Source organism: Chiloscyllium punctatum, chromosome 39 (assembly GCF_047496795.1).
Source record: "Chiloscyllium punctatum isolate Juve2018m chromosome 39, sChiPun1.3, whole genome shotgun sequence".
Classification (NCBI taxonomy): Eukaryota; Metazoa; Chordata; class Chondrichthyes; order Orectolobiformes; family Hemiscylliidae; genus Chiloscyllium; species Chiloscyllium punctatum.
The window spans coordinates 48,511,878-48,539,312 of record NC_092777.1 but is presented as its reverse complement, the minus strand read 5'-3'; the positions used below and the strand labels follow the sequence as shown (position 1 = coordinate 48,539,312).

The following is a 27,435-nucleotide window of genomic DNA, read 5'->3' as shown; positions in this document are numbered from 1 at the left end:
TTAGGATGTTACTTTCAGTAATCAATTTAAACTCATGATGAAGCCAACCAGTTATACACGGACTAGCCTGGCCGGAGTCTGAGTTCACGGATGCCTTCAATGTCAGGTCCCGACTTCATACCGACCTGGCCGTGCGAGAAGATGAAAACCAGAGCAGCCCCGGCGGCGGTGAGCCCCCAGGTGAAGAATGTGCCCAGGAGGCTCTGCAGAACCGGGTTCCAGCCCTCGATCATGGTCCTCTCTCTGTGTGTCACTAACGCACCCCACTGCACAGCCAGCGCTTCCTTCTCACTTCCTCATCCTGCTGCCCACGTGTCTCCCAAACACGTCTGCCCCGCCCCTGGCACGCTGAGTGGCTGTACTGCCTCCGCTACCGCCCAATTGGAGGGCGCGGCTGGAGTTCTCCGCGTGCCGACTGGCCGATCTGTCTGTCCATCATACAATCGCCCCGCCTCTCATAATGTATCCAATGTCCTGCTGCTTTTGCAGCAGCTCCCCAGTGGAAGTCAGAATGTGGGTACCTTCGTTCCGTGTGCGTATGTAACTCTAAAAACAAAACAATACGTTATTATTTTCTCTTAAAAATGTATTGTTTCCAAGTGCCACTCTGGCTGGGTGAATCCATCTTGCAGACAAAGAAACTACCGTAAATGCTGCTGCAAGCATTGGCTTTACTGATGCTGATGTAGGTTCTCTGTTAACACCGTGCTGTCATTTTTATGAGTACATTCTGTGATCTGTTTTATGCATTTTGGAAGCCAGCAAATATTTTTCAAACGTGAAATGTTTTTGGTGTTTCCTACCATGTAAACAGATCAAATATTTATTCTGATTGAAATGCAACATGTTAAAAAAAAGCACAATTGAGTACATAATAATTGATTCATATGGAATTTACACCACAAAAGATAAAGTAAGTAATCTCGTTCTTGGTTGCATTATTTATTAAATTGCGGATTTGTTTTCTGAGTGCCCTTGGGTGCACATGATCTAATAAATTGTGACTTGTTCTGAGTCTAGCTCCATGACATTTTGCCAACTGCATCTAAACAACTAACAGTAATATTCTGAATTCATAAGCTTTCCAGCTGGATTTGCTCCAATGCTTTGGCAAAGTTGCTTATCGGTGAACTGCCTCGAGGTGTTCCAAAACTGTTGAAATTACACAACTCGTTTGAATCACCTGTCCCCAGAAACGTCTCATTTTCTCTCATATCCATCTTCATATCCAAAGAAAATAAAGATTGAAGGAACAGTGCAAACAACAACTAGCATTCATAAAATGCCTTTATTAAACATGGCTGACCCAAGGTGATTCACAGAAGTGCAATCATATGAAAAAAAGGACGCTGAGCCAAAAACATGCAGATAAGAGGAAGGAGGTGTGGTATAGTGTTGAGATTTGGGGAAGGTATTGCAGAATTTAGGGCCAAAATAGTTGAAGGTATAGCTAAAAATGGTGAAGTGAAAGGAGTGTGAAATGCATAAAATGCCAGATTTGGAAGAGTGAAGGGTTCTCAGTGGGTTGTGGCACTAGAGTCCATTATGGAGACAAGAAGACGGGATACTGGAGAACAGGATAAAAGCAGCAGAAGTTTACTGACCAGAGAATGGAACGTTCACCAAGAGCACAGACGTTGAACCCAGCAATAACAGCTATGGATAAGAGTTCCAACAACAAATAGATTGAAGAAGGAATGGAAGTGGGTAATGTTACTAAGGTGGAGTAAGGTTACTGGCAAGGATATTTGCCTTCTCACTCTCCACGGGAGTCGTACTGGAGGATTGGAAGGAGGTGAATGTTGTTCCCCTTTTCAAGAAGGGTAATAAGGAAATCCCTGACAATTACAGACCAGTCAGTCTCCCGTCTGTGGTCAGCAAAGTTGTGGAAAGAATTCTGAGGGATAGGATTTATGACTATTTGGCAAAGCATAGTGTGATTAAAGGCAGTCAACATGGCTTTGTGAGGGGCAGGCCGTGCTTCACAAATCTTACTGAGTTCTTTGAGGAGGTGTCAAGACAGGTCGACAACAGTTGAGCAGTGGATGTGGTGTAAATGGATTTCAGCAAGGCATTTGATAGAGTTCCCCCGGTAGCCTCATTCATAAAGTCAAGAAGTGTGGGGTACAGAGAGATTTGGCTATCCGGATTCAGAACTGACTGGCTGACAAAAGGCAGAGAGTGGTTGTAGATGGAAAGTATTCTGCCTTGAAGACAGTGTTGAGTGGGGTCCCGCAAGGCTCTGTACTTGGGCCTCTGCTCTTTGTAGTTTTTATAAATGACTTGGGTGAGGAGGTTGAGGGGTGGGTTAGTAAATTTGCAGATGACACAAAGGTTGAAGGTGTCGTTGATAGTATAGAGGGCTACTGCAGGCTGCAACGTGACATAGACAGGATGCAGACCTGGGCTGAGAAATGGTAGTTGGAGTTCAACCTGGATAAATGCGAAGTGATGCATTTTGGAAGGTCGAACTCGAATGCTGAATATAGGATTAAAGACAGGATTCTTGGCAGTGTGGAGGAACAAAGGGATATGGGTGTGCAAGTACATATATCTCTCAAAGTTGCCACCCAAGTGGATAGGTTTGTTAAGAAAGCATATGGTGCTTTGGCTTTCATTAACAGGGGTATCGAATTTAAGAGCTGCGAGGTTTTGCTGCAGCTCTACAAGTCCCTGGTGAGACCACACTTGGAATATTGTGTCCAGTTCTGGTTGTCCTACTATAGGAAAGATACAGAGGCTTTGGAGAGGGTTCAAAGAAGGTTTACCAGGATGCTGCCTGGACTGGAGGGCTTGCCTTATGAAGAAAGGTTGAATAAGCTCTGACTTTTCTCTCTGGAGATGAAGGAGGAAGAGAGGAGACCAAATCGAGGTGTACAAAATAATGAGAGGAATAGATAGAGTCAATAGCCAGAGACTTTTCCCCAGGGCAGGATTGACTGGCACAAGGGGTCATAGTTTGAAGGTATTAGGAGGAAGGTATAAAGGAGACATCAGAGGTAGGTTCTTTATGCAGAGAGTTGTGAATGTATGGAATGCTTTGCCAGCTGTGGTGGTGGAAGCAGAGTCATTGGGGACATTTACGCGACTGCTGGACATGCACATGGATAGCAGTGAGTTGAGGGGTGCATAGGTTGTTCCTATATTTTACATTCGGATTAAGTCTCGGCACAACATCATGGGCCTAAGAGCCTGTTCTGTGCTGTACTTTTCTATGTTCTAATATCAGCTCAGCAAGTAGGGTGAGTGGACAGATCTGAATGTGAGTGCGCACCAGGCCTTTCCATCCTCTCTATTGATGTATCTTCTTCACTCATTTCATTTCTTTGTGTAGAATGGATTAGCCTCCATTCCTAGATGTGGCTAGAGTAGCCTATTAGCCCTACATCTCTCTGCTATAGGAAGGATGTTGTGTAACATGAGATTGTTCAGAAAAGAATTACAAGCAAGTTGCCAGGGTTGGAGAGTTTGAGCTATAGGGGGAGGCTGAATAGGCTGGGCTGAGGCATAACCTTATAGTTTATAAAATCAGGAGGGACATGGACAGGATGAACAGCCAAGGTCTTTTGCCCAAGGTAGAGGAGTCCAAAACTAGATGGCATTAGTTTAAGGTGAGAGGGGAAAGATTTAAAAGAGACTATGGAGGCTGGTACAATTACAACATTTAAAAGGCATCTGGATGGGTACATGAATAAGAAGGGTTTCGAGGGATCTGGGCCAAATGCTGGGAAATGGGAATTAGATTAGGATACCTGGTCGGCATGAATGAGTTGGCCGAAGGACCAGTTTCCATATATAGCTGTATGACTCTATGACTCTGCCAAAACAGTCTAGTGCCAATGAGTAATCATGTGTGGGAGAGCTATCGCCAGTTTACTTTCACCAATGGCACCTGTATTCTCCATCCACTCTTTCCTACCCCTGTCCAACTTCAACTCCAACAATGAAATTTGAGCACTTTGTGCATTTCAATGTTATTAAGTCTGTGACTATCTACTTGCTTAAATCTGATATTTCCATCCTTCTGCTTGCCTATGAAACTAGACTAAACCAATCTTCCTCACCTGTCCTAAACCTGACCCTGCATCTCTTGTTGCTCTTCCATTTTGTTTCCAAACCTCACCTTCTTCATAAGATCATTCTACTTCTGCCATTACCCCTTTCCCACTAAACTGAAGATGACTCAACACCTTCCCTTTCTGACCATTTTAAATGGCCTATTGTGTTCTATTGGTTCTATTGTGTTCCTTTCACCTTTTCCTCAAAAGTTTATGCCCAGTGCAACTGTGCTTGTAAACTGCCGATCTATTTCCAATTTAGGGTGTAGGTTTGCTCGCTGAGCTGTAGGTTTGATATCCATGGATATCAAACCTGCAGCTCAGCGAGCAAACCTACACCCTGAACCTCAACCTGAGCTACAAACCTTCATAAAGCTTATTTCCAATTTCTTTTGTCTCCGAATGTTGTGATTGGATTGTTGCCTCACAAATCCTTGCCTAAATTTAACGTATATCTGTGACCTCGACAACCAAGTCCCTGGGTTTGCCACAGTTTTGAAATGATCCTGAATGAAAGCACAAATTAGATCCAGTTGGGAAGTTATCATGGTGTACTATTGCTCCTTGCCTTCATGTAAGGAACTTTGCAATTACTTACATGACTCAACCCCAGATCATCCTCCTCCAATGTCTCTCCTCTTTATTCCACCATGAGAAATTTCTCTCAAGTGCTGTTTATGACACTTTTTTCCTAGCTGTTAATTAGATTGTTTCCAGAAGTAACATCTTATTCCAACCCACATTATTACCTTTAGGACCTTCCATGGGTTGAAACCTGATCCAGTTCTTTTCTTCATTGAAATGTGGTCCTCTGATCAAATCTTCAGTTATGAAGGTGCTTCGACATGGACATTAAGAATATCTGCTCCCATGTCCCCCCTTAACCTTATCCCATCACTGTATCATCAGTTTTCTGGCCTGATATTCAGCCTTGACAAGTTGTCGTATCCTCCATTCTCATGTCCAACCAATGCCATAAATTGAAGACGTCTGTTCACAATTTTGGAGGTCTATTCAGCCCAAACAACATTTCTCATCTTAACTCTTCTCAAGCATAAAGACTTTCATCTCCAAAACATAATCTGCAAATGCTCCTCAAACCATCTGTTCCTTTTCCTCCTGTTTTCAGGCATCTCCTCATTCTATTGCTTGCAACACCCTGCCTTAAGTGTCCGAAACATCTAGAACCTTAGGTCCACGTATGTCTTCCTTTAAGAGTTAACTTAAAAACTCCATTCTGACCAAGATTTTCACACTCCCATCAAGCACTCTTTCTCAGCTTCAGAACTATCTGTTTCTGATTCCGCCTGTGAAGCACATGAAGAATATTTTTCTCTATTCTAGGAACCGAATAATTGCAAGTTATTTTTGTTGCAATTGAAGACTTCTTTGCTTGACATCTGTCTCCCCAGCACCTTCAGACAACGCAAACAGGATTATGAAGTAACTGAGTAAGAAACCAAAGACTGGTAGAAAACAAAAAAAAACTGCAGCTGCTGGAAATCCAAAATAAAAACAGACCATTCTGGAAGTACTCACCAAGGTCAGTCAATGTTTCCTTAAAACTTTGGCCTTTAAATATATACACCATTAGTGTTGATTGCATAAGACTATTTGCCCTTGAGGGGTGTAAAGAACAGATAGTCAAAGTCTGTTTAAAAGTCTTTTTCATTTTGAGACTTCTCATTAACTTAATGGTTATCGTTGCAAAACAGTGTTATTGCAAAATTCAACCAGTTACAAACACGCTCGAGGTTATGTTTGTTGCTGTACAATACACACAGATAATACGACACAATATATATTGGATAGAGAATTAATGTGGATAAAACAGTAAGTCATTAATTTTTATTCAACGGTGGAGAAACTTAATCCAGAATATAAGCACCTCACATAACAATCACATTGTGTCTCCAATTGGTTTAGACACTTGTATAAGATCTTACTAACTTACAAAAATCAAAGCATGATGTCAATTTATACAACAGAAAGCCCGCAGCTACAGAATAAATTAAACATGTAAATAGAATTTGAAAGATCTAAGCTATAATTGAGAAGCCTCTCACAAAAAGCTTTTCCCAGAATGTGATCAGAAAGCCATAAAACAGAAGAGCAGAAGGAGGCCTTTTGTCCATCAAGTCTGTTCCACCATTCAATAAGATCGCAGCTGATCTGATAAGCCTCAAATGCACTTTCTTATGTTTTCCAATAACCCTTAACTCCCCTACTAATTCAATCTGTCTGTCTAAGCCTTGAATATACTTAAAGATACAGTCTCAACAGGTCTCTGTGGTAAAGAATTCCACAGATTCACTCCCCACTGAGAGAATAATTTCCTCCTTATCTGTCTTAAAGGGACGGCATCTTACTCTGAGATTATGCCATCTGGTTCTGGACCTCTCCAATAAGGGGGAAGAACATTTCCACTTCTACCCTCTCAAGCCCCCTAAGAATCTGGTATGTTTCTATAAGGTTTCCTTCCATTCTTCTGAACTACAATGAGTGCAGGCCCAATTTGTTCCACCTCTCCTCATTTGGAAAATCCCTCCTTATCGGGGATCCGTCTAGTGAACTTCCTCTGGAATTCCAGGATATATTTCCTTAGATAAAGGTACCAACACTGTGCAGAGTGTTCCAGATGTGGCCTAACTAGTACCTGTATAGTTTAAAGATAACTCCCTCATTTTTAAACTCCATTTCCTTTGATCTAAATGAGTATTTTGTATCAACATTTACTGTGAAAAAGGACATGAAAGATATAGAATGTAGGGAAATAAATGATGACATCTTGCAAAATGTCCACTTTACAAAGGAGGAAGTGCTGGATGTCTTGAAATGCATAAAAGTGGATAAATCCCCAGGGCCTGATCAGGTGTACCCTAGAACTCCGTGGGAAGCTAGGGAAGTGATCGCTGGACCTCTTGCTGAGATATTTGTATCATCGATAGTCACAGGTGAGGTGCCGGAAGACTTGAGGTTGGCTAACGTGGTGCCACTATTTAAGAAAGGTGGTAAGGACAAGCCAGGGAACTATAGACCGGTGAGCCTGACGTCAGTGATGGGCAAGTTGTTGGAGGGAATCCTGAGGGACAGGATGTACATATATTTGGTAAGGCAAGGGCTGATTAGGGATAGTCAATATAGCTTTATGTGTGGGAAATCATGTCTCATAAATTTGATTGATATTTTTGAAGAAGTAACAAAGAGGATTGATGAGGGCAGAGTAGTAGATGTGATCTATATGGACTTCAGTAAGCTGCTCAACAAGGTTCGCCATGGGAGACTGGTTAGCAAGGTTAGATTTCATGGAATACAGGGAGAACTAGCCATTTGGATACAGAACTGGCTCAAAGGTAGAAGACAGAGGGTGGTGGTGGAGGGTTGTTTTTCAGACTGGAGGTCTGTGACCAGTGGAGTGCCACAAGGATCGATGCTGTGTCTACTACTTTTCGTCATTTATATAAATGATTTGGATGTGAGCATAAGAGGTATAGTTAGTAAGTTTGCAGATGACACCAAAATTGAAGGTATAGTGGACAGCAAAGAAGGTTACCTTGGATTACAACGAGATCTTGCTCAGATGGGCTAATGGGCTGAAAAGTGGCAGATGGAGTTTAATTTAGATAAATGTAAGGTGCTGCATTTTGAGAAAGCAAATTTTAGCAGTACTTATACACTTAATAGTAAGGTCCTAGGGAATGATGCTGAACAAAGAGACCTTGGAGTGCAGGTTCATAGCTCCTTGAAAATGGTGTCACAGGTACATAAGATAATGAAGAACGTGTTTGGTTTGCTTTCCTTTATTGGTTAGACTATTGAGTACAGGAGTTGGGAGGTCATGTTGTGGCTGTACAGGACATTGGTCAGGCCTCTGTTGGAATATTGTGTGCAATTCTGTTCTCCTTCCTATTGGAAGGATGTTGTGGAACTTGAAAGGGTTCAGAAAAAATTTACAATGATGTTGCCACGGTTGGTGAATTTTAGGTATAGGGAGAGGTTGACTAGGCTAGGGCTGTTTTCCCTGGAGCATCGGAGGCTGAAGGGTGACCTTATAGAGGTATACAAAATCATGTGGGGGAGTCCAGAACCAGAGGGCATAGATTTAGGGGGAGAGGGGAAAGAGAATAAAAGAGACCTAATAGGCAAGTTTTTCAAGAGGGTGGTGTGCGTATGGAATGAGCTGCCAGAGGAAGTGGTGGAAACTGGTACAATTGCAACATTTAAAAGGCATCTGGATGGGTATATGAATAGGAAGTGTTTGGAGGGATATGGACCGGGTGCTGGCTGGTGGGACTAGATTGGGTTGAGATATCATTGATTTATGTTGCACCCTTCTCTGTTCTTTGGAAAGCAGGATCTTTTTGATGTGGAGCTGCAGCATCAGGAGTAGAAAGGAAGAATTTGTATTTCTGTTGTGTTTTTCATTTCCTTCGAGCAGGGTATCCTAGGTAATTTCACAACATGCAATGTGTCTTACTTTGAAAGGTAAACAGGAAAATGTCGGCACATGTCAGCAAGTCCAGCACCCCACTATCTTGCAGGGTGCACAAGATAATTTATATAAGTGGTTCTCCTATAGCATGTGTTTCTACAACTCAAATTGGCTATAACACGATTGCCGAATTTACAACTATATTTGTAGAACATGATTCTGGCACCTTGGTTTAAATGGTGCTGGGATTGCACCTATTTTCTTATAAAGCGAGATCGCACGGGAACTGAACTTTTTTAGAGAACTACCTGTATTATATTAAGGATTGAGGTTTCAGATATGACACTAGATGCCTGGAGCTAGTGGTAAGATCTGGTAGATATGTACTCAATTCAGAAATGTTAGAAATGGGGAAAATGAGGAAAATGGGGGAGGCAGTGGCATAGTGGTGATGTCACTAGATTAGTGAATTGGAGGAACAGGTTAATCTTTTAGGAACATGGGTACATACCCCATCAAAGCAGCTGGTGGAATTTAAACTAAATAACTAATTCTGTAATTAAAAGCTAGTCTAATGGTGAGAAGAAATGTTGCCAATTGTTGTAAAGATTCATCTGCTTCACAAATGTTCTTCAAGGATTAAAATCTGCTGTCTTCACCTGATCTGACCCAGGTCCACAGCAATGCAGTTGATTCATTAGTGACCTGTGAAATGGCCTATCAAGCCATTCTGTTATTTCAAACTGTGACATCGTCTAAAACAAAAGACACTGGGAGTTTTTTTTTCAAAACAGCATTGTCGACCCTTCAGTGTCCTCCTTACCAATATCTAGGGGCACCTGCTGAAATTGGGAGAACTTTTGACTAGTTCTGCCATATCCAGTCACGAATGGTGATAGACAATGAACCTAAAAGGAAAAGAAGCCTTTGTAAATCTCCCCATTCTCAATGATGGGGGAGCCCATCATGTCAGGACAAAAGACGAGGCGAAAACATTTTCATCAATCTTCAGCCAAAAGTGCTGAGTGTATGATCCATCTCAGCTTCTTCCTGAGGTCCCCAAAATGACCGGTGCCAATCTTCAGCCAATTCAGCTTACTCTGCATAATTTTAAACATAGCTGAAGACATTGATACTGGAAAGGCTTTGGGCTCTGGCAACATTCCATCGACAGTAATGGAGATTTGTGCTCCCGAACTTGCCTTACCCAGAGTCAACCTGTACTCTGCCTAGCAATGTAGAAATTTACCCAGCTGTCCACAAAAAAGCAGAACAACTCCAAATTGGCCAATTACCACCCAATCAGCACACACTCAATCTATAGCAAAGTATTGGATGATGTTATATTCCCAAGTGACACTGCTCAATAATAACCTGCTCACTGATGCTCAGTTTGAGTTCTGCCAGGGGCACTCAACTTCTCACACCATTACAGCCTCAGTCCAAACATGATCAAACATGAACTCCAGCTGGGAAAGTGAGACTGCCGTTGACATCGAGACAGTATTTGACTGAGAATGCCATCAAGGAACTCCAGAAAAATTGAAGCAAATGGGAATTGGGAAAAACTTCCCACTAAAAGGAATCATACCAAACCCAAAGGAAAGTGGTTGTTACTGTTGGAGGCCAACCACCTCAGTTCCAGAATATCTCTGCAGGAATTCCTAGGCTCAGCGCCAACTGTTTTATCAATCACTTTCCCTCTGTCCCTAAGTTAGAGGTAGGTATGTTTACAAGTCATAATTTGTAACTTCTCAGATACTTTAACGGTCTGTGTCCAGGCGCAAAGAAATCTGGACAATACCCTGTCTTGGGCTTATAAATAACAAGTTATTTTCTTGTTGCACAAGTGCCGGGCAATGACCATTTTGAACAAGAGATTATCTAACTAACTGTTCTTGACATTCAAAAGGCAATACCGTTGCTGATATCAACACTCTGAATTTCACTATCTGCCAGAGACTGAACTGGATTCGCCATTTCAATAACATGGCTACAACAGCAGGTCAGAAATTCTGTAGTAAGTAATGTATCTTCTGTCTATCCGAAGCCCATCCACCAACAATATGGCACAAGCCGGGAGTGTGATAGAATATTCCCGAAGTGCTCGGATTATGCAGTGCTAATGGAGTTCATGTGGTTTGGCACTATCCATTTGTTTGACATCCATCCAATGACTTTGGCATTCACTCTCTCCATCAATGATGTTTTATGGCATGTACTAACTGTAAGATGCATTCCAATAACTCAATAAGGCTTCTTTATCAACAACTTCTAACTTTGTGACATCTGCCACCGAGAAAGACAAGGGCAGCAGGTACATTAAAACTCTACCACTGCAAGTTCCTCTCAAAGCCATGTACCATCCTGACCTTAAATAATGTTGCTGTTAGCGAGGTTTCAGAAGATTTGTAGCTCAGGTTGAGGTGCTGGATGTAGGTTTGCTTGAACCTTCCAGCTCAGTGAGCAAATCTACATCCAGAATGTTGCTGTTCTTTCAGTGTCACTGGGTCAAAGACCTGAAACTCTTACGTAAATGTCAGTGCACGATTACCTGCACCCAATGGACCGCAGTGGCTGACCACCATGTCAAGGGCAATTAATGAAAAATGATACATACTGGCCCAGCCCCACCTTGTGGACTCATGGCTTAAAAATGTTAGCTACTGGATAGAAACCACGTATAGGCATAAGGTAACGTGTCTATATAAGGATTGGGAATTTGCACAGAATTGAAGCTGAAGGGGTCTGTACCTGTGTTGTATTGTTGTGTGTTTATTTTTCTGTATGAATTAACTTTAATTTCCATCAGCTGTCGTGGGGCGGGGTGGTGGATTTGACCCTATATCGCCAGATCATTAATCTGGCCCTCAGGATTATTGGCCTCATCATTAGAAGAAGAATTATTGCTGAAATACAATGTAGTTAGAGGCTGAAGCGACCCATCAAAATAGTAATGCAAGTAAAAGGGAGTGAAGACGTGTATGAGAACGATACGGATAACATTTTATTCAGGGGGCAATGGAAGGGGGAACGGATGTAAATTCATATTTTCTTCAGAGAATCAGTAATAGCAGAATATTCTCTATTTTCTCTATCTAGGAAGGTACAGTATGTCGATTGCAACTATTTACTGGAAACACGATCCAGTGGTGTACACGTGGCTTCATTTCCATTGTGTTATAGAGTCATAGAGATGTACAGCATGGAAACAGACCTTTCGGTCCAACCTGTCCATGCTGACCAGATATCCCAACCCAATCTAGTCCCACCTGCAAGCGCCCAGGCCATATCCCTCCAAACCCTTCTTATTCATATACCCATCCAAATGCCTCTTAAATGTTGCATTTGTACCAGCCTCCACCACATCCTCTGGCAGCTCATTCCATAAACGTACCACACTCTGCATGAAAAAATTGCTGCTTAGGTCTCTTTTATATCTTTGCCCTCTAGTTCTGGACTCCCCGACCCCAGGGAAAATACTTTGTCTATTTATCTTATCCATGCCCCTCATAATTTTGTAAGCCTCTATAAGGTCACCCCTCAGCCTCTGACGCTCCAGGGAAAACAGCCCCAGCCTGTTCAGCCTCTCCCTGTAGCTCAGATCCTCCAGCCCTGGCAACATCCTTGTAAATCTTTTCTGAACCCTTTCAAGTTTCACAACATCTTTCCGATAGGAAGACCAGAATTGCATGCAATATTCCAACAGTGGCCTAACCAATGTCCTGTACAGCCGCAACATGACCTCCCAACTCCTATACTCAATACTCTGACCAATAAAGGAAAGAATACCAGATGCCTTCTTCACTATCCTATCTACCTGCGTTTCCTCTTTCAAGGAGCTGTGAACCTGCACTTCAAGGTCTCTTTGTTCATGCGGAATTTAAAGAACTTTCAGGTTGGTCTGTGGAGAGAATGTGTATCTCGAACAAACAGAAGCGGGAATACTATCGGAATCCTGTTCAGGCAGAAGCAACTGTCCGTTGGACATTTATTGCAGCAGTTAAAAACCACGAAGGAAATGCGGGTCAGATCACAACTGCAAGAATTACAGGGAATGTACTCGAATTAAAACGGTGTTTCTTTAAAAAAAAATTCGTTCTTAATCCTTTTTTGTGGAATGTAGCAGTTTGGAGCGTGGATGAAGACAGTTCGCCTGCAACCCCCTTGCCTGTGCCTCCCTCCCACCCACCCGCCACAGCTGGAGTTGGGTCCTTTGTTCCTGCGATTTCTGGTTTGAGCATGGAGCGTGCGATCCTTTTTCCGACCCAAGTTAAAGGTTTAAATCCGCTTTCAGAGCATGTCACCTCTTCGAGATATCGACCTCCAGTTACGACTGCATTTAAGAGTGCCCGCTTTTCGATGGAGCCCGGAGGGATTTGTTTTTGTGAGCAAAGGACACAGACGCGTGCCGGCTTGTCGTCTTGCGGGTTTCTCTCCTTCAGCTCTTCACGGATGGAAAAGTCTGTTTAAAAAGTGAACGTGCTGCTTTTTTGGCGACACCGCTAACCGGGTGATTTTGTGCTCGACTCTAAATAAGGCACTTTCCCAGGAAACTGCAAAAGGTGACAACCTTCAGGATTGAGCGTGTACAAACTGAAATGGACATTACCTTCGGTTTGCCATGTCATGCGAAAGGACTATGGATTAACCCGCTGTTGAAGACTTACCTCCCAAGTTATCGCTGTTTTAAAAAAAAAACTCTCTTCAACCCGGGAGCTTTGAAAGATAATTGAACTTCAAGCCAGCAAAGGGAGGTTGGAAACGGCGGAGTGCAAACTGCTCTTGTGATTCTGTTTTGGTCACTGTTGGAGAGAGGGAAGCCCCCTGCACTGGTAAACAGAGCTGACCGCTTGCAGACACGGTCATCTCCGCCCCACAGGAGGTGAGGATAAAGCACAACATGACCATCCGTCTCCTGAAGTGAGCTACATTCACTGCAGAGGCGTCCAAAACTTGTTAAAGGCAAGCAGTGAGGCCTGGACCAACCGCTCGGAATAAGAGTCTGCAGAAAGGACAGAGAAAACCTTCATACCCACAAGTACTCTCAGTACCAGGATTTTATTTCACCCCTGTGTAACTAGTTACATGATTTTCCAAACCCAACTTAGCAACAATGCAGTAAACCACTGCAAAACTTGACTTGAGAGATACATGTCCATCTTCTGCACATGAAACGTGGACAGTCTTGGTTCGGAGTGGGATCTAATTGTTGACTCTCGTGCTTTTCAGAAGTTTGTGGTGTCCAAATTAAGGGCAACTTTTGAGACTTTCCGACCCAAAAGAGACCAGGCTAAACGAGAGGAGTCAGACCTCCTCAGATCTCCCAGCTCTCTCACCAAGGGAAGAGAGTCGCGAGGAATGATCATTTATTTTGGAACGGGCAGCTCTGGCCAATTGGGGTTAAAGCGTTAAATCAAGCTGGACGGTTGATTGATGAGGGTCCGGAATATTTACAGAAATTCCAGGGATGCTTTGACATAATCGCCGAGAGAGAAAAAAGTGGCATCCGGAGCTGTCTGGTTGAGGACATAGTTCAAATAGTTTCAATCATCTGCTATGTGGTGCATGTGTTGTTTTGTAGGAAATCTGCTTTTAATACAGTACTCATTAAAACCTGTCAACGGGACGGGAAGGGGGCTGTTTTCCCCATTTTTTCTCAGTTTAAATTGGACGGGATTTAATAGAGTGCTCTCAGCTCGCTTTCCTTCCAGTGTCAATGCAGAATGCTCCAGCTCTCCAAGTTCATCTGAGAGCCCATGAAATACTCGGCTGCTCGTGAATATGTGAACTGAGAGAGCCAGTGTTTGACTCAGCCTTTGTGGAGTCAACGCTGTGAGTTCAAATACATGTTGGTGTCCACAGCAGAAAGGGAAGGAAGAGGTGTTGAGCTCCTGAAAGCAAGAGGATAAATCTCCCGAGGTGAAGGGAGCCGCTGAGGTGGGCCATCGACAAAGCCATTTAATGCCGGGATTGTTGGAAACTGTGTGAGTGAGAGAAAGAGAGAGGAGACGAGGGAGTGATGGTGGAGACAAGAGTTCAGCCATGGGGACAGCGAGCAGATGGAGCTGCAAGAGGCTGACAGAGCACAACAGCTGAGAGTCGAGAGAGTGTCCACTGTGCTGTTGGAACCTCCTTGATCCTGGTGGAGGTAGACACCCCCACATCCCCTCAGCTTGACCAACACAGAGAGAGAGAGAGAACCCAGCAAGCAAAGAAGAAGATGGCCCACTCTGGAGCAAGCCCATCTGCTTTCAGGGAGGATGCTGACACCGCGCTGTACTGGGAGGCCTCGGGCAACCTGTCGGACGGCGTGTGGCTGGTGAACGGTAGCCAGGGGCTGGAGGATGTGGGCCAGCCCGGGGCCTGGGAGTTGCTCATGGCCTCGGTGTACTGCGTGCTGTGTGTGCTGGGCCTGGCCGCCAACTCGCTGGTGATCTGTCGGCTGGGCCGGGCGGCCGGGGCCAGCACGGTGGCCGGGGTGTACGTGCTGAACCTGGCGGTGGCCGACGGCCTCTTCATGCTGGGCCTGCCCTTCCTGGCGGCGCAGCTGGCGGCGCGGCGCTGGCCTTTCGGGGCGGCCCTCTGCCGCCTGGTCATGCTGCTGGACGCCCTCAACCAGTTCGCCGGCGTCTTCTGCCTGACGGCGCTGAGCGTGGACCGCTACCTGGCGGTGGCCCGGCCGCTCGGCTCCCGCCGCTGGAGGAGCCCGAGGCTGGCGCGGGGCCTAGGCGCAGGCCTCTGGGCCTTGGCCTTGGTGCCGGCGCTGCCCGTGGCCCTGTACTCCGGGGTGGTGGGCAGCCCCGGGCTCTGCGTGCTGGCGTGGCCGGAGCCTGTGTCCGCCTGGAGCGCCGCCTTCATCCTGTACAGCTTCGTGCTGGGCTTCCTGCTGCCCTTCACCGCCATCTCGGTGTGCTGCGGCCTGCTGCTGCTCAGGCTCCGGGCCCGGGCCCGGGCCCGGGCCCAGGCCCAGGCCGCGGCCGCCTCCCCCGAGAGCAGGCTCACCACCCTGGTGCTGTCGATGGTGCTGGCCTTCGCTCTCTGCTGGCTGCCCTTCTACACCATTAACCTGTGCCTGGTGTGGCTGGCCCGGCCCCCCAGCCCGCCCGTGCTCCGCCTCTTCCAGCTGCTGGTCGCCCTCTCCTACTCCAACAGCTGCGCCAACCCGCTGCTCTACATCGGCCTCTCCGGCCGCTGGCCCCGCCGCAGCACCGGCCCCGGGGCTCCCGGGACACACACCGGCACCGAGAGCCTGGCCAGCGGCTCCGCGGGAGGCTTCGGAGAGTGACTCCCCTCCTCAGAACACACAGCCCAAGCCCAAGCCCAAGCCCAATCCCACTCCCCAAAACACACAGCCCAATCCTACACCCCCTCCCCAAAACACACAGCCCAATCCCACTCCCCAAAAACACACAGCCCAATCCTACACCCCCTCCCCAAAACACACAGCCCAATCCCACTCCCCAAAACACACAGCCCAATCCCACTCCCCAAATCACACAGCCCAATCCTACACCCCCTCCCCAAAACACACAGCCCAATCCCACTCCCCCCTCCCCAAAACACACAGCCCAATCCCACTCCCCCCTCCCAAAACACGCACATCTACAGCCCAATCCCACTCCCCCCTCCTCAAAACACACAGCCCAATCCCACTCCCCCCTCCCCAAAACACACATCCCAATCTCACTCCCCCCTCCCAAAAAAACACAGCCCAATCCCACTCCCCCCTCCCAAAACACACAGCCCAATCCCACTCCCCCGCCCCAAAACACACAGCCCAATCCCACTCCCCCCTCCCAAAACACACACATCTAAAGCCCAATCCCACTCCCCCCTCCCCCTAAAACACACACACTTACAGCCCAAAGTCACTCCCCACTCAAAATACGCACAACTACAGCCCAATCCCACTCCCCGTCCCAAGGCACACAGCCCAATCCCACTGCCCCCCAAAAACACACAGCAATCCACTCCCCCTCCCAAAACACAGCCCAATCCACTCCCCCCTCCCCAAAACACATAGCCCAATCCCACTCTCCACCCCCCCAATAAACGCACAGCCCATTCCCACTCCCCCCTCCCAAAACACACTGCCCATTCCCACTCACCCTTCCCAAAACACACAGCTCAATCCCACTCCCCCTCCCCCAAAACACACAGCCCAATCCCACTCCCCTCTCCCCCCAAAACACACAGCCCAATCCCACTCCCCCTCCCCCAAAACACACAGCCCAATCCCACTCCCCTCTCCCCCCAATAAACACACAGCCCAATCCCACTATTCCCTCCCCAAAACACACACACCTACAGCCCAATCCCACTTCCCCTCCCCAAAAAACACACCCACGCCTACAGTCCAAACCCACTCCCCTTCTCCCCAAACCACACACATACCTACAGCCCAATCCCACTCCCCCTCTTCCCAAAACACACACACCTACAGCCCAATCCCACTCCCCCCCCCCCCCACAAAACGCACACACACCTACAGCCCAATCCCACTCCCCACCCCCCCCTCAAAACACACACACACCTACAGCCCAATCTCAGCTGAAAATGTGTTGCTGGAAAAGCGCAGCAGGTCAGGCAGCATCCAAGGAACAGGAGAATCAACGTTTCGGGCATAAGCCCTCCTACAGCTCAATCTCACTCCACCTCCCCAAAACACACGCACACACCTACAGCCCAATCCCACTCCTCCCCAAAATACACACACACACACACACCTACAGCCCAATCCCACTCCCCCCTCCCCAACCCACACACACACCTACATCCCAATCCCACTCCCCCCTCCCCAAAACACATGCACACACCTACAGCCCAATCCCACTCCTCGCCAAAATACATACACAGACACACACACACATACACACACACACACCTACAGCCCAATCCTACTCCCCCCTCCCCAACCCCCACACACACCTACAGCCCAATCCCACTCCCCCCTCCCAAACCCACACACACACCTACAGCTCAATCCCACTCCGCTCTTCCCAACACATACACAGCTACTGCCCAATCCCATTCCCACTCCCCCCCCCCAACACGCAAACACCTACAGCCCAATCCCACTCCACCCTCCCCAAACCCCACACACACCTACAGCCCAATCCCACTCCACCCTCCCCAAACCACACACACACCTACAGCCCAATCCCACTCCCCCCTCCCCAAAACACACGCACACACCTACAGCCCAATCCCACTCCTCCCCAAAATACATACACACCTACAGCCCAATCCCACTCCCCCCTCCCCAAACCACACACACACCTACAGCCCAATCCCACTCCCCCCTCCCCAACCCACACACAGCTACTGCCCAATCCCATTCCCACTCCCCCCCCCAACCCACACACACCTTCAGCCCAATCCACTCACATCTCACCAACCCACACACACACCTACAGCCCAATCCCACTCCCCTCTCCCAAAGCCACACACACACCTACAGCCCCATCCCACTCCTCTCTCCCCAACCCACACACACACCTACAGCCCAATCCCACTCCCCCCTCCCGAAGCCACACACACACACCTACAGCCCAATCCCACTCCACTCTCCCCAACCCCCACACACACCTACAGCCCAATCCCACTCCACTCTCCCCAACCCCCACACACACCTACAGCCCAATCCCACTCCACTCTCCCCAACCCCCACACACACCTACAGCCCAATCCCACTCCACTCTCCCCAACCCCCACACACACCTACAGCCCAGTCCCACTCCCCAACCTCCCACACACACACCTACAGCCCCATCCCCCTCCCCCTCCCCAACCCACACATACATTTACAGCGCAATCCCCACTTCCCCCCTCCCCAACCCACACACCTATTGCCCAAACCCACTCCCCCTCCCCAACTCCCCCACACACACCTACAGCCCAATCCCACAGCCCCTTCCCCTCCCCACGAGCTCTCCACCTGAGTGACTCTCGGTCTAGGAACATCCCGCAGATAGGAGCTCACTGAACTTAGAAACTCTGGTTCGACACAGGCTGGATCTGTCAAAAACACGCACAGACCCCTAAACACACACAGCCACGGCCACACTCACAGATACACGTACATAGACGCTTACACACACACACACACACACATGTACACAAACGCATAGACATTTGGTCCAAATTGATTCCACTACAACGAAATCACAAGGACTATCATTCCTAGGCTAGGCCTTTGGGAACTTTAATTGTTTGTCTAAGTTGTTGCTAAAAGAAATATGTTAACACGGAAAAGAATTGGAACTTTGGACTGGGCTGTACTGAACAATCTGGCTCACCACGGCCACGCTGATATTGACACTCTATCAGTAAGTACCTGTTGTAATATCATCACAGAGTCTCATTTATACCACAGCATTTACAGTGGCAAGACTGCGGGTCAGAGGGAACGTTGGTTCCGCTGCCTTATTAATGCCGCTCAGAAAACTGCAGAGTGCCTCACAGACAGGGAATGGTGTTCACTGACCTGGGTCTGTTCGTGAAGATTTGAAGACCCAGAAAGAAGCCCGGCGCAGTGCCGCCTCAATCGGAATCAGTGACGGGTTGGGGAGGTGGGGGACTCACTGGAGTGCAGTAACAACAGTTTGTGCTGTTGGGGGAATTGATCCACTCCCACATATAACCAACTCGCGAAGGTACCTGCGATGAATTGAGTGGTTGACTTAATAAGAGAAAACGGTGCAGACGACCCCCTGAGCAGTGAATTCCAGTTGCAACAGTCTTTTTTTTCTTAAAATCAAATGATGCAAATACGGATTAAGCTTACTTTGTAAACTTCTCAGTGTGCATGAAACATAATTCATGGTACAATTTACTATTTTACAATTAAAATTGACGTTCTCACGTTTCCATTGCACTCACTCATCAACGTCCGAATTGTAGTTTTCACAACTGTCCCAAATGTTTTGCCTGCTCAGGGCGGGAGCTCATAAGCCTGGTCTGGGAAGCCTCTGACAAATTCAAAACTGCACATGGGAGAACAGAATTGTGTCGCTTTTACACCCAGTTATTGCAGGCCTTCGGTCTCAGGACAAGTACGCGCGTTTCCGAAATCCTTCACCCGTTTTCTTCCTGCGGTCATGAGAAATTTGCCTCTTAACCAACTTTTGAATGGGGCTCGTGACTTCGCACTGTTTTCGAAAAGGCAAGTTCAACTTCCCCCAGTCAAACGGAACGGCAGCGAGAAAGATTTGGTGTTCGAACGGGAAATTTAGTCACCACAGGTCTATTCGCTCGGGAAACCTTAAAGAAAAGGTTCCTGATGAATTGCGTTCCGTTGCCCCTAATTTGTGTGTGTGTGTGTTTGTCGGGGCTTTTTTTTTGTGGAATTGTAGTTGTTAGTTGAGCGATCGGTTGCGTTTTAAGGTGGATCCGCCCTCAAAAAGCTAAATTATATTTCCTGCATCCTCAGCATTTTATTTAATAACGACAGCGGTGCAAGGTTGTGGAAAAGTATTATTCAGTCCAAAAACAGACAGAACTTGAGTCGAATGCGTGGGGTTTGTCCCAGCAACGAATACTCTCCATTTCACCCGCATCAGATTAATAAAGAAAATTAGACCAATTTAAATTTGTTTCCATTTTGATTCCTTAAATAAAATGATGGTATACATTCACTAAAGAGGAGGACAGTCAATCTGATTATCTGCTAACATTATCTGTGTTTCATCTGCAGGTTAATATCACATATGCTTACGTTACTTGTCTAGTCAACGTTTAGTTTCTGCTATGCTTTTGTTTTAATGATGCCATTAACCACAAGATCACATCAGTACAGCATCAGCTTTCTCTGTGTAATTTCCTCAGACTGACCTGCTATATTATTTACCAGGCGCACTGAAAGATTCCTAGTGTTTGGCCTCTTCCTGAGATTCAATCCATGATCTAACACTCAGAGACCAGACAGAAGGCAAATATCTAATCATGTCAAATCTGAATGCATTATAGGATATGTAACTAAATTCCATGGAAATCTGACTGAAGACACTGGCTGTTTTGAGATTAGTTTCGAAAAGTGAGAATTTAGGGGCTTCACATTCTAATATTTGGTCCAGGTTAACAATTAAGTTGGCCGTAGATCTTAGTAAACTTCTACCAATAATGAGAAGTTGTTATGAATTTACAACAACCGCGTAAGAAATAGACCTAAATTATTCAGATTTCAAATATCAATACTATAAAACTACACTGCTTAGAAGAAAAACTCTTTATCCAGACACCTAAAATATATTCAGCTGACTGAGCCCCATAAATGTTCACAGTGCTTTATGGTCTGAAATATCATGCTCTGAAATGAAAGAAAAAATCAATTCTGGTAAAAGTCCTACTTGCAGTAAGGTCTTGAGATGAGTTTTATAGCTTAACATACTATCCTCTCAGTGAATTTAGGTGTATTGAAGCACAGTGCAAGGTTAGATGGGATGATTTGATACAACAACATATTCCTCAACAGTATGTTCCTGAACTTTTTCAAAATGACCTGGTTGAGGAACTATAAACTGAGAAAGGCCAACCATAGGGTTTGTGTTTGCCGGAGATGCTTTTTAAGCTTTTTTGGAAATTATGCCCACTTCACACATCAAAACATATTTGCAATCCCCTGATTGAGATTTCAGAATGACAAATATTGACTTAAACAGTAACAAAACAACTATGAAAGACTTACTTTACTGGAGACAGAGACAGATAACTTCATCTCACAGTTTTTGGATAGAACTCAGAACTTACTTTGGATTCAGGGTGGGAATTGATACTCAAACCTCAGAAATATCTAAGACCTACCGACTTGTTGGGTGTGAAATGCTCCTGAGGCTGTTAGGAAAGGACAATACTGTAGTGCAAAAAGAGAAAATGTTAGTTTACTAACAGACTCTTGCAGAAGTGTGAAAAAAAGTTCAAGGAAGCTAACTTGGACTCACAAATATAGAGAACCAGTATTGGCAGGGGAGGTTGCAATCCAAGTTTAACTTTAAACAATAAAATTGAAAGGGGAACAGAGGCCAATATAACTGAATCAGGATATAAGTTGTATTTTACAGGTAAACACAGGAGTAACTGAAAGAGTTTAAATTAAGAAACATTCGGAGAACTTTAAAAAACACAATTAAGTTAAAAATGAAAATATTTATCAAATGTTTGTTTAAATTGATAGTAAACAAGGTATAATAAATAGGTGTAGTAAAAGGTTATGAATTTAAAACAATGGATTTCTGAAACAGGGCTAAGAAAAGGAAATTTATTAAACAGTTACTTTCTACCTGTTTTGCAGAGGAATGGGATGGAGATTTGTAGGTTTACAAGAAAGGCCAAGTAACAGCTTGCCACTACTCTATAAATTGCAAAATAATCTGATTCAGCAACATACTTGCAGTAAACCAGTTTACATATTACCAAATCTTTAATCAACGCTTTTAAGTGTTCATTTGTTTGGAAGTAAAATCCCAAAGGACCACAAAGTCACGACTATAATTCCATTGTTTTAAAAATTGCCAAATTGCATCCTCGATGACTCATAGAAAAAAAATCATAGCAAGCATTTCAAATAAAATGCATCTGAAACAGACAGATGATTGAGAACATGGGCTCAGGAAGGAGAAACAGTGCTGATCTAAAGTATTGGAATGTTCATAGAAGGATTCATAGAAGTGATCTCCAGCCCCTGATATTAATAATATGTTTGGCATGAAAAGCAATATTTTGCAGGTTGCAAGAAGTCCTAAAAATAGAGCTGTAGCAAGCATTGAGAAGTAATAAGCATATTCAATGGAAGCTTCGGAAAATGAGCAGGACAATGAAAAATGCAGGTCAGTAAAGATTGAAGAATAATTGAAATGAAACCAGAATTGGGAGGTTGTGTTAAATGCAGCACTTTGCTAAGGAAAAAGACAGGAAAAAACTTGGAATGATGGGCTGAATTTTTCCAAACTCTGAATAATGTGAGCAAGGTCATAAAAATGAGATTCTTGACATTAACAAAAACAAAGTCCAAAATTGTAACCAAAGTTTGAATGCTAGTGAATGGTGAAAGAATCATTTGCATGCGTTGACCTCTCATTATTGCCTATTCTCACCCCATTTCTACACAGTTTGCTATTCTCCCATATGAGAGGGAGAAAAAAAAGACAGTGACGATCCCAAAGAGAAAATCAGAGTGGTCATTCAATGGCTTTGGCTCATCACTTGCTCAGCTGGACGTCCACCTTGGCCAACAGCTGCCAACACATTCCATTGGTAGTGACCACCAGTGGCCCCTACCAAACATGAAGGTAGGCATCAGACACGCTCCAGCCTCACTCTATCATTGTGGTACACCTCCAACTCACTTAAAAATAATTATACACTTTAATGCTGGAGCTTAGAGCACAGCTATCTCTTTCATTGTCATGCTGTTGCCAGGCTATTTTGTGCACAGAAACAGTACTCATCCCACGTATGAGAGCAAGGTGCACCTCAGGATTTGTCGCTCTTTCTTAGGGTTTACAAATGTAGATGGGTGGGTTTGCAAACTTGCAGCTGATGCAAAGATCAGTGGAGTTGTGGATAGTGTAGAAAGTTGTCAAAGAATACATCAGGATACAGATCAGTTGCAGATATGTGCAGAGAAATGGCAGATGAAGTTAAATCTAGGTAAGTGTGAGGTGCTGCACTTTGGGAGATCAAATGTTAAGGAAAAGTATACAGTTAATGGTAGGACCATGAACAGCATTAATGTACAGAGGGATCTTGGGGTTCCAGTCTATAACTCCCTGGAAGTGGCCCTGCAAGTTGATAAGGTGGTAAAGAAGGTGTATGGCATGCTTGCCTTTATTGGTCAGGAATTTAGTACAAGAGTCAGTATGTCATGTTGCAGTTTATAACACTTTGGTTAGGCCACACTTAGAGTATTGCGTTCAGTTTTGGACATCACATTACAGGAAGGATATGGAGGCTTTGGAGAGGGTGCAGAAGAGGTTTACCAGAAAGCGGCCTGGATTAGAGGGTATAAGTTATAAGGAGAGGCTAGAAAAACTCAGGTTGTTTTCTCTGGAGTGGTGGAGGCTCAGAGGAGACTTGATAGAAGTCTATAAAATTATGAGATACATAGATAGGGTTGACATTAGAAATTTTATTTCCCCAGAGTTAATATCAGGGAGCATGCATTTAAGGTGAGAGGGGGAAAGTTCAAAGGAAATGTGAGGGGCAAGTGTTTTACACAGAGAGTGGTGGGAATCTTGAATGCCCTGCCAGAGGTGGTGGTAATGGAGGTATGATAGGGGCATTTAAGGGACAGTAGGTAAGCACATAAATATGCAAGGAATGGAGGGATATGGACCAAGGGCAGGCAGAAGAGATTAGTTTAATTTGGCATCATGTTCAGCGCAAGATTTTGGGCTGAAGGACCTGTTCCAGTGTGTACAGTTCTATGTTCGTGGCATTCTTACTTGGCTACACACAGTATCTCTGCTTTGCCTTGCCTCTTTTCATTTTGCTACCTCATTCAGAATTTACTGTCTCACAGTACATCTGCCCTGCCTATCCTTTTAGTACAGACACAAGGCCAGGCAGCTTTGTCATCGTTGACACCCGTGATCAGTAAAGAGGTGGACACCATGCTCCATGTCACAGCTACAGCATGGCCCAACAGCTTTTACTGCTTCAACAAGATGGTCAGGTCTCACAGTCTAAGAGGAGTTCTCGGTTAAGTCAAGGACTGTCATGTGTCAGCGGATCTCACCACAGTCATCCAAGTTTGGCATCCACTCTCCATCAGAGGTTTGGATATAGTCAGTTGGTTACTTAGAGCAATCAGAGTCAGGGTTCCACATCACACCAGTCTGGTGAGCGGGCCATGGATGTTCCTGTCTGAGGAAGTGGGATCTACCGATCAGCAATGTGAGGCCCTTCATGGGCCAATTGCATTAGTCAGGCATTTACATAGTTTGGGTTAAAGACTGATAATCACAGAGTTCTGTAAGTGAACTGTCCCCATCCACCACCATCCTCCTCTGTCTGACTGAGTTCATCCTCATTCTGAACAACTTCTCTTTTAACTCCTCTCACTTTCTTCAGGCCAAGAGTTTGATCATTGTACCAAATGGGCCTCTCTCTTTCTGGGGGTCCATGGGGCTTTCCTTGTGCCAGTCCCACTTGGGTCCCACCCACGACTCTTTCTCTGGTTATTCAATGGTGCAGCTTCCCTCTCTCATTAGGATTTGGAAAAATGTATCATGTCACTTCCAATATCTACCCTGCCCTCGCCATTACCTTATCCATCTCTGAATCCTCCCTTCCCTTCCTCAATATATATGTTTTCATTTTTGGAGATAGGCTGGCTATCAGAACAGTTCACTGGACCTGAAACGCTAACTCTGGTTTCTTTCTATGGATGCTGACAGACATGCTGAGTTTCTCCAGCAATTTCTGTTCTTGTTTTAGATTTCCTGCATCTGCAGTTCTTTGTTTTATTTTAGCATTCTTTGAGGCTGATCTTTTTAACTTCCTTCCCACTACTTGTGCTGTGAACGGCCATTTGCGGCTGGCAGTGAGAGATTAGGGGACGGCACAGTGGCACGGTGGTTAGCACTGCTGCCTCACAGCGCCAGAGACCTGGGTTCAATTCCCAACTCAGGCGACCGACTGTGTGGAGTTTGCACATTCTCCCCGTGTCTGCGTGGGTTTCCTCTGGGTGCTCCGGTTTCCTCCCACAGTCCAAAGATGTGCAGGTCAGGTGAATTGGTCATGCTAAATTGCCTGTAGTGTTAGGTAAAGGGGTAAATCTAGGGGAATGGGTGGGTTGCGATTCGGCGGGTCGGTGTGGACTTGTTGGGCTGAAGGGCCTGTTTCCACACTGTAAGTAATCTAATCTAATCTAATCTGGAGCACAACCTGTCTTTAAATATGGTGACAGCAATCCCGGAAAAATCCAGCGACAGTGAGCATATGCACCACTGGTGAGTGTGTGATAGCATGAGAGCCGTACCATAGAGCTACTATGTACAGAGGAACCTCGATTATCGGATATATGAATTTCAGATTATCCAAACAAGATTGCAAGGTCCTGATGCTTGGTTAAACTGTGTTAACCGGCATTCGATTAGCCAACCAAAATTCTCTCAACCCGTGTCGTTCAGATAACTGAGGTTCCTCTGTATACAGCGGTACAGAATTACACGAGACAACTCAAAACAGCTCATAGAGAGAAGCCGTTCACGAAACAACTCAAAAGTGATACCTTGCCAATTTCTGATAAAATTCACCCCCATGAAGCTCATGATTAGCATTAACAGCACAGGATACAATTCACCAGACAACCTAATAAAAAGCACTGATCAGGTCTGTTCTCGGGTAATGTCTGTTGCTTTGGTATTCAGACCACCAGAAAGATATTTTGACCGATGAGATAATATAGGATAAGCTAATCTAGTTAATGTCTAGCTTCAGAATTAATTTCTTTTAGGAAATATTTATAGGAGTTTGTTCTCATTAGACAGCGGAGTAAATTGAAGTGAATAAAAGATTCTAAAATTATTAAGGATGATGTTCCTGAGTTCAGTGTCACGATGATTAATGTTGACTTATTTATCTGTTCTTTTGAAGATAGCATTTGATAATTTGACTGCACACACATGGAGAGTTCAAAAACAACAGACAAGATTCAAAACTTGGGCATCTTCAATGTCTCATGATTTTCCTGGTCTGTGGAAGAAAACAGATGCTTAAACACACCAAAAGTTATGATGACCTCTCACAAGTATCATGGGAGATGATCTCCATTCATAGCCCTTAAAGCTATTGCCACTGCTCAGCTTTTGCAGACAGAAAAGCTTCACATAATTCCTTTGGAATAAGGAAATTACAATGATACAAATGTGCATCCATTTTTGATTGTGATTTCAAGTCTCTGGAATGTGATTCTCAGCTTTCTAAAAATTACTTTAGCATTTTCCAACCAGTAAATTAATAAAGTCAATCTTCATAAAATCTGGCATCAGAAAGAAAAACCTAGTCTCCAGCTCAAAGCAACTAATTTGTCAAAGATTGGTCACATGACTCAAAGTCAGCACGACTAATTTTGTAAGGAAATCGAAAAAGATCAATCTTTGTTCTTGCATCCTCTCATGTAAATTAATTAGGTTCTCAAATTATATTAGTAACAGATTTGATTTAATTCCTGAGACAATAGAGCCAGAGGAACTGCCATTGGTAGATCCAATGCTGTTACAATGTAAATGATTATCATAAGTTTGAAATACATGAATGTATTATTATTGAGGTAGAGGAATTAAACCCACAAATAAATCTTTTTCATCTAATTGAATTAGGATTATTTTCAATGTGATTTATGCAAAAGTGTAAAAACGAAATGCCAAGGGCATAATTTGCAAATAACATGATCAGTCTTTGGAGATAACAGATTGATGCATTTTTATTATATATTTTCATTTTTAACAGAAAATACTTTCTTGTGGATTCCTATGAAATTCAGACATGTGCCAACATTCGATCAGGACTTGCTGCTGGTTGCTGGCCAGTAACCCATGTTGAAAGTGAAAATGAGTACACTCATTGGTCAATGGCAGAATTAGGTATGACTGCAAAATTGGCAAATAACCCTCCCTGACATTGTCTTGCACATATACAGTGGTCTCCTGGGCAAAGGAATTCATCACCCACAGAACTGTACCCAAGCACAGGTGTGAAGGTAGATGGTGCAGAAATTGACAGGAACATAACAGAGGAGTGAAACAAAAGGAATTCAATTGAAAAGATCTGCCCAAACCTACAAATGACAGCAAGAGTTGTGCAATTTTTCCATTCAATAAAACCATTCAATTCAAAATGACTTTTAATACCATTTTTTCTTGCGTGTATAAGCTGGTGACATTAACAAAGTATCACTAGTTGCACCTGCTGCAGCTGCACACCAATTCCATTAAAATATGA

At 44.8% G+C, this 27,435-nt stretch overlaps 3 protein-coding genes across 7 annotated transcripts in view; 2 read left to right on the top strand and 1 right to left on the bottom strand.

Annotated features, from left to right (window-relative positions):
• Positions 1–27,435, bottom strand: part of LOC140464045 (zinc transporter ZIP11-like) — a 765,315-nt gene that overhangs the window by 716,216 nt on the left and 21,664 nt on the right. Inside the window, exon 2 of one of the 2 annotated variants that reach the window (XM_072558684.1) lies at positions 126–546. The exons of the other annotated variant lie outside the window; for it this stretch is intronic. Coding sequence (XP_072414785.1) covers positions 126–233 — 108 coding nt within the window. The 5' untranslated portion in view covers positions 234–546. The remainder of the gene's footprint in view (positions 1–125; positions 547–27,435) is intronic. 2 annotated transcript variants of the gene reach the window in all.
• Positions 501–27,435, top strand: LOC140464044 (somatostatin receptor type 5-like). 4 transcript variants are annotated; one of them, XM_072558683.1, is made up of 3 exons: positions 501–913; positions 5,471–5,601; positions 12,330–15,933. In XM_072558683.1, exon 3 carries the CDS (start codon positions 14,714–14,716, stop codon positions 15,776–15,778), a length of 1,065 nt encoding a protein of 354 aa, XP_072414784.1. In that variant the 5' UTR covers positions 501–913; positions 5,471–5,601; positions 12,330–14,713; the 3' UTR covers positions 15,779–15,933. The 4 variants fall into 4 exon arrangements, 1 of the variants encoding a protein (XP_072414784.1); XR_011954845.1 differs by lacking the exons at positions 501–913; positions 12,330–15,933 and adding exons at positions 22,599–22,778; positions 26,944–27,435 and having other exon boundaries at positions 5,412–5,601; XR_011954847.1 differs by lacking the exons at positions 501–913; positions 12,330–15,933 and adding exons at positions 22,599–22,778; positions 26,089–26,906 and having other exon boundaries at positions 5,412–5,601.
• Positions 16,339–20,083, top strand: LOC140464043 (uncharacterized). Its single transcript, XM_072558682.1, has 2 exons — positions 16,339–17,728; positions 17,767–20,083. Exons 1-2 carry the CDS (start codon positions 17,300–17,302, stop codon positions 18,436–18,438), a joined length of 1,101 nt encoding a protein of 366 aa, XP_072414783.1. The 5' UTR covers positions 16,339–17,299; the 3' UTR covers positions 18,439–20,083.

Bases quoted from the DNA above. Each gene is read 5' to 3' on its own strand.
- LOC140464044 (XM_072558683.1), top strand. From the start codon at position 14,714: ATGGCCCACTCTGGAGCAAGCCCATCTGCTTTCAGGGAGGATGCTGAC.
- LOC140464043 (XM_072558682.1), top strand. From the start codon at position 17,300: ATGCACACACCTACAGCCCAATCCCACTCCTCGCCAAAATACATACAC. The intron at 17,729-17,766 runs CTACAGCCCAAT...CCCAAACCACAC, and splicing joins TCCCCAAAATACATACACAC to ACACACCTACAGCCCAATCC.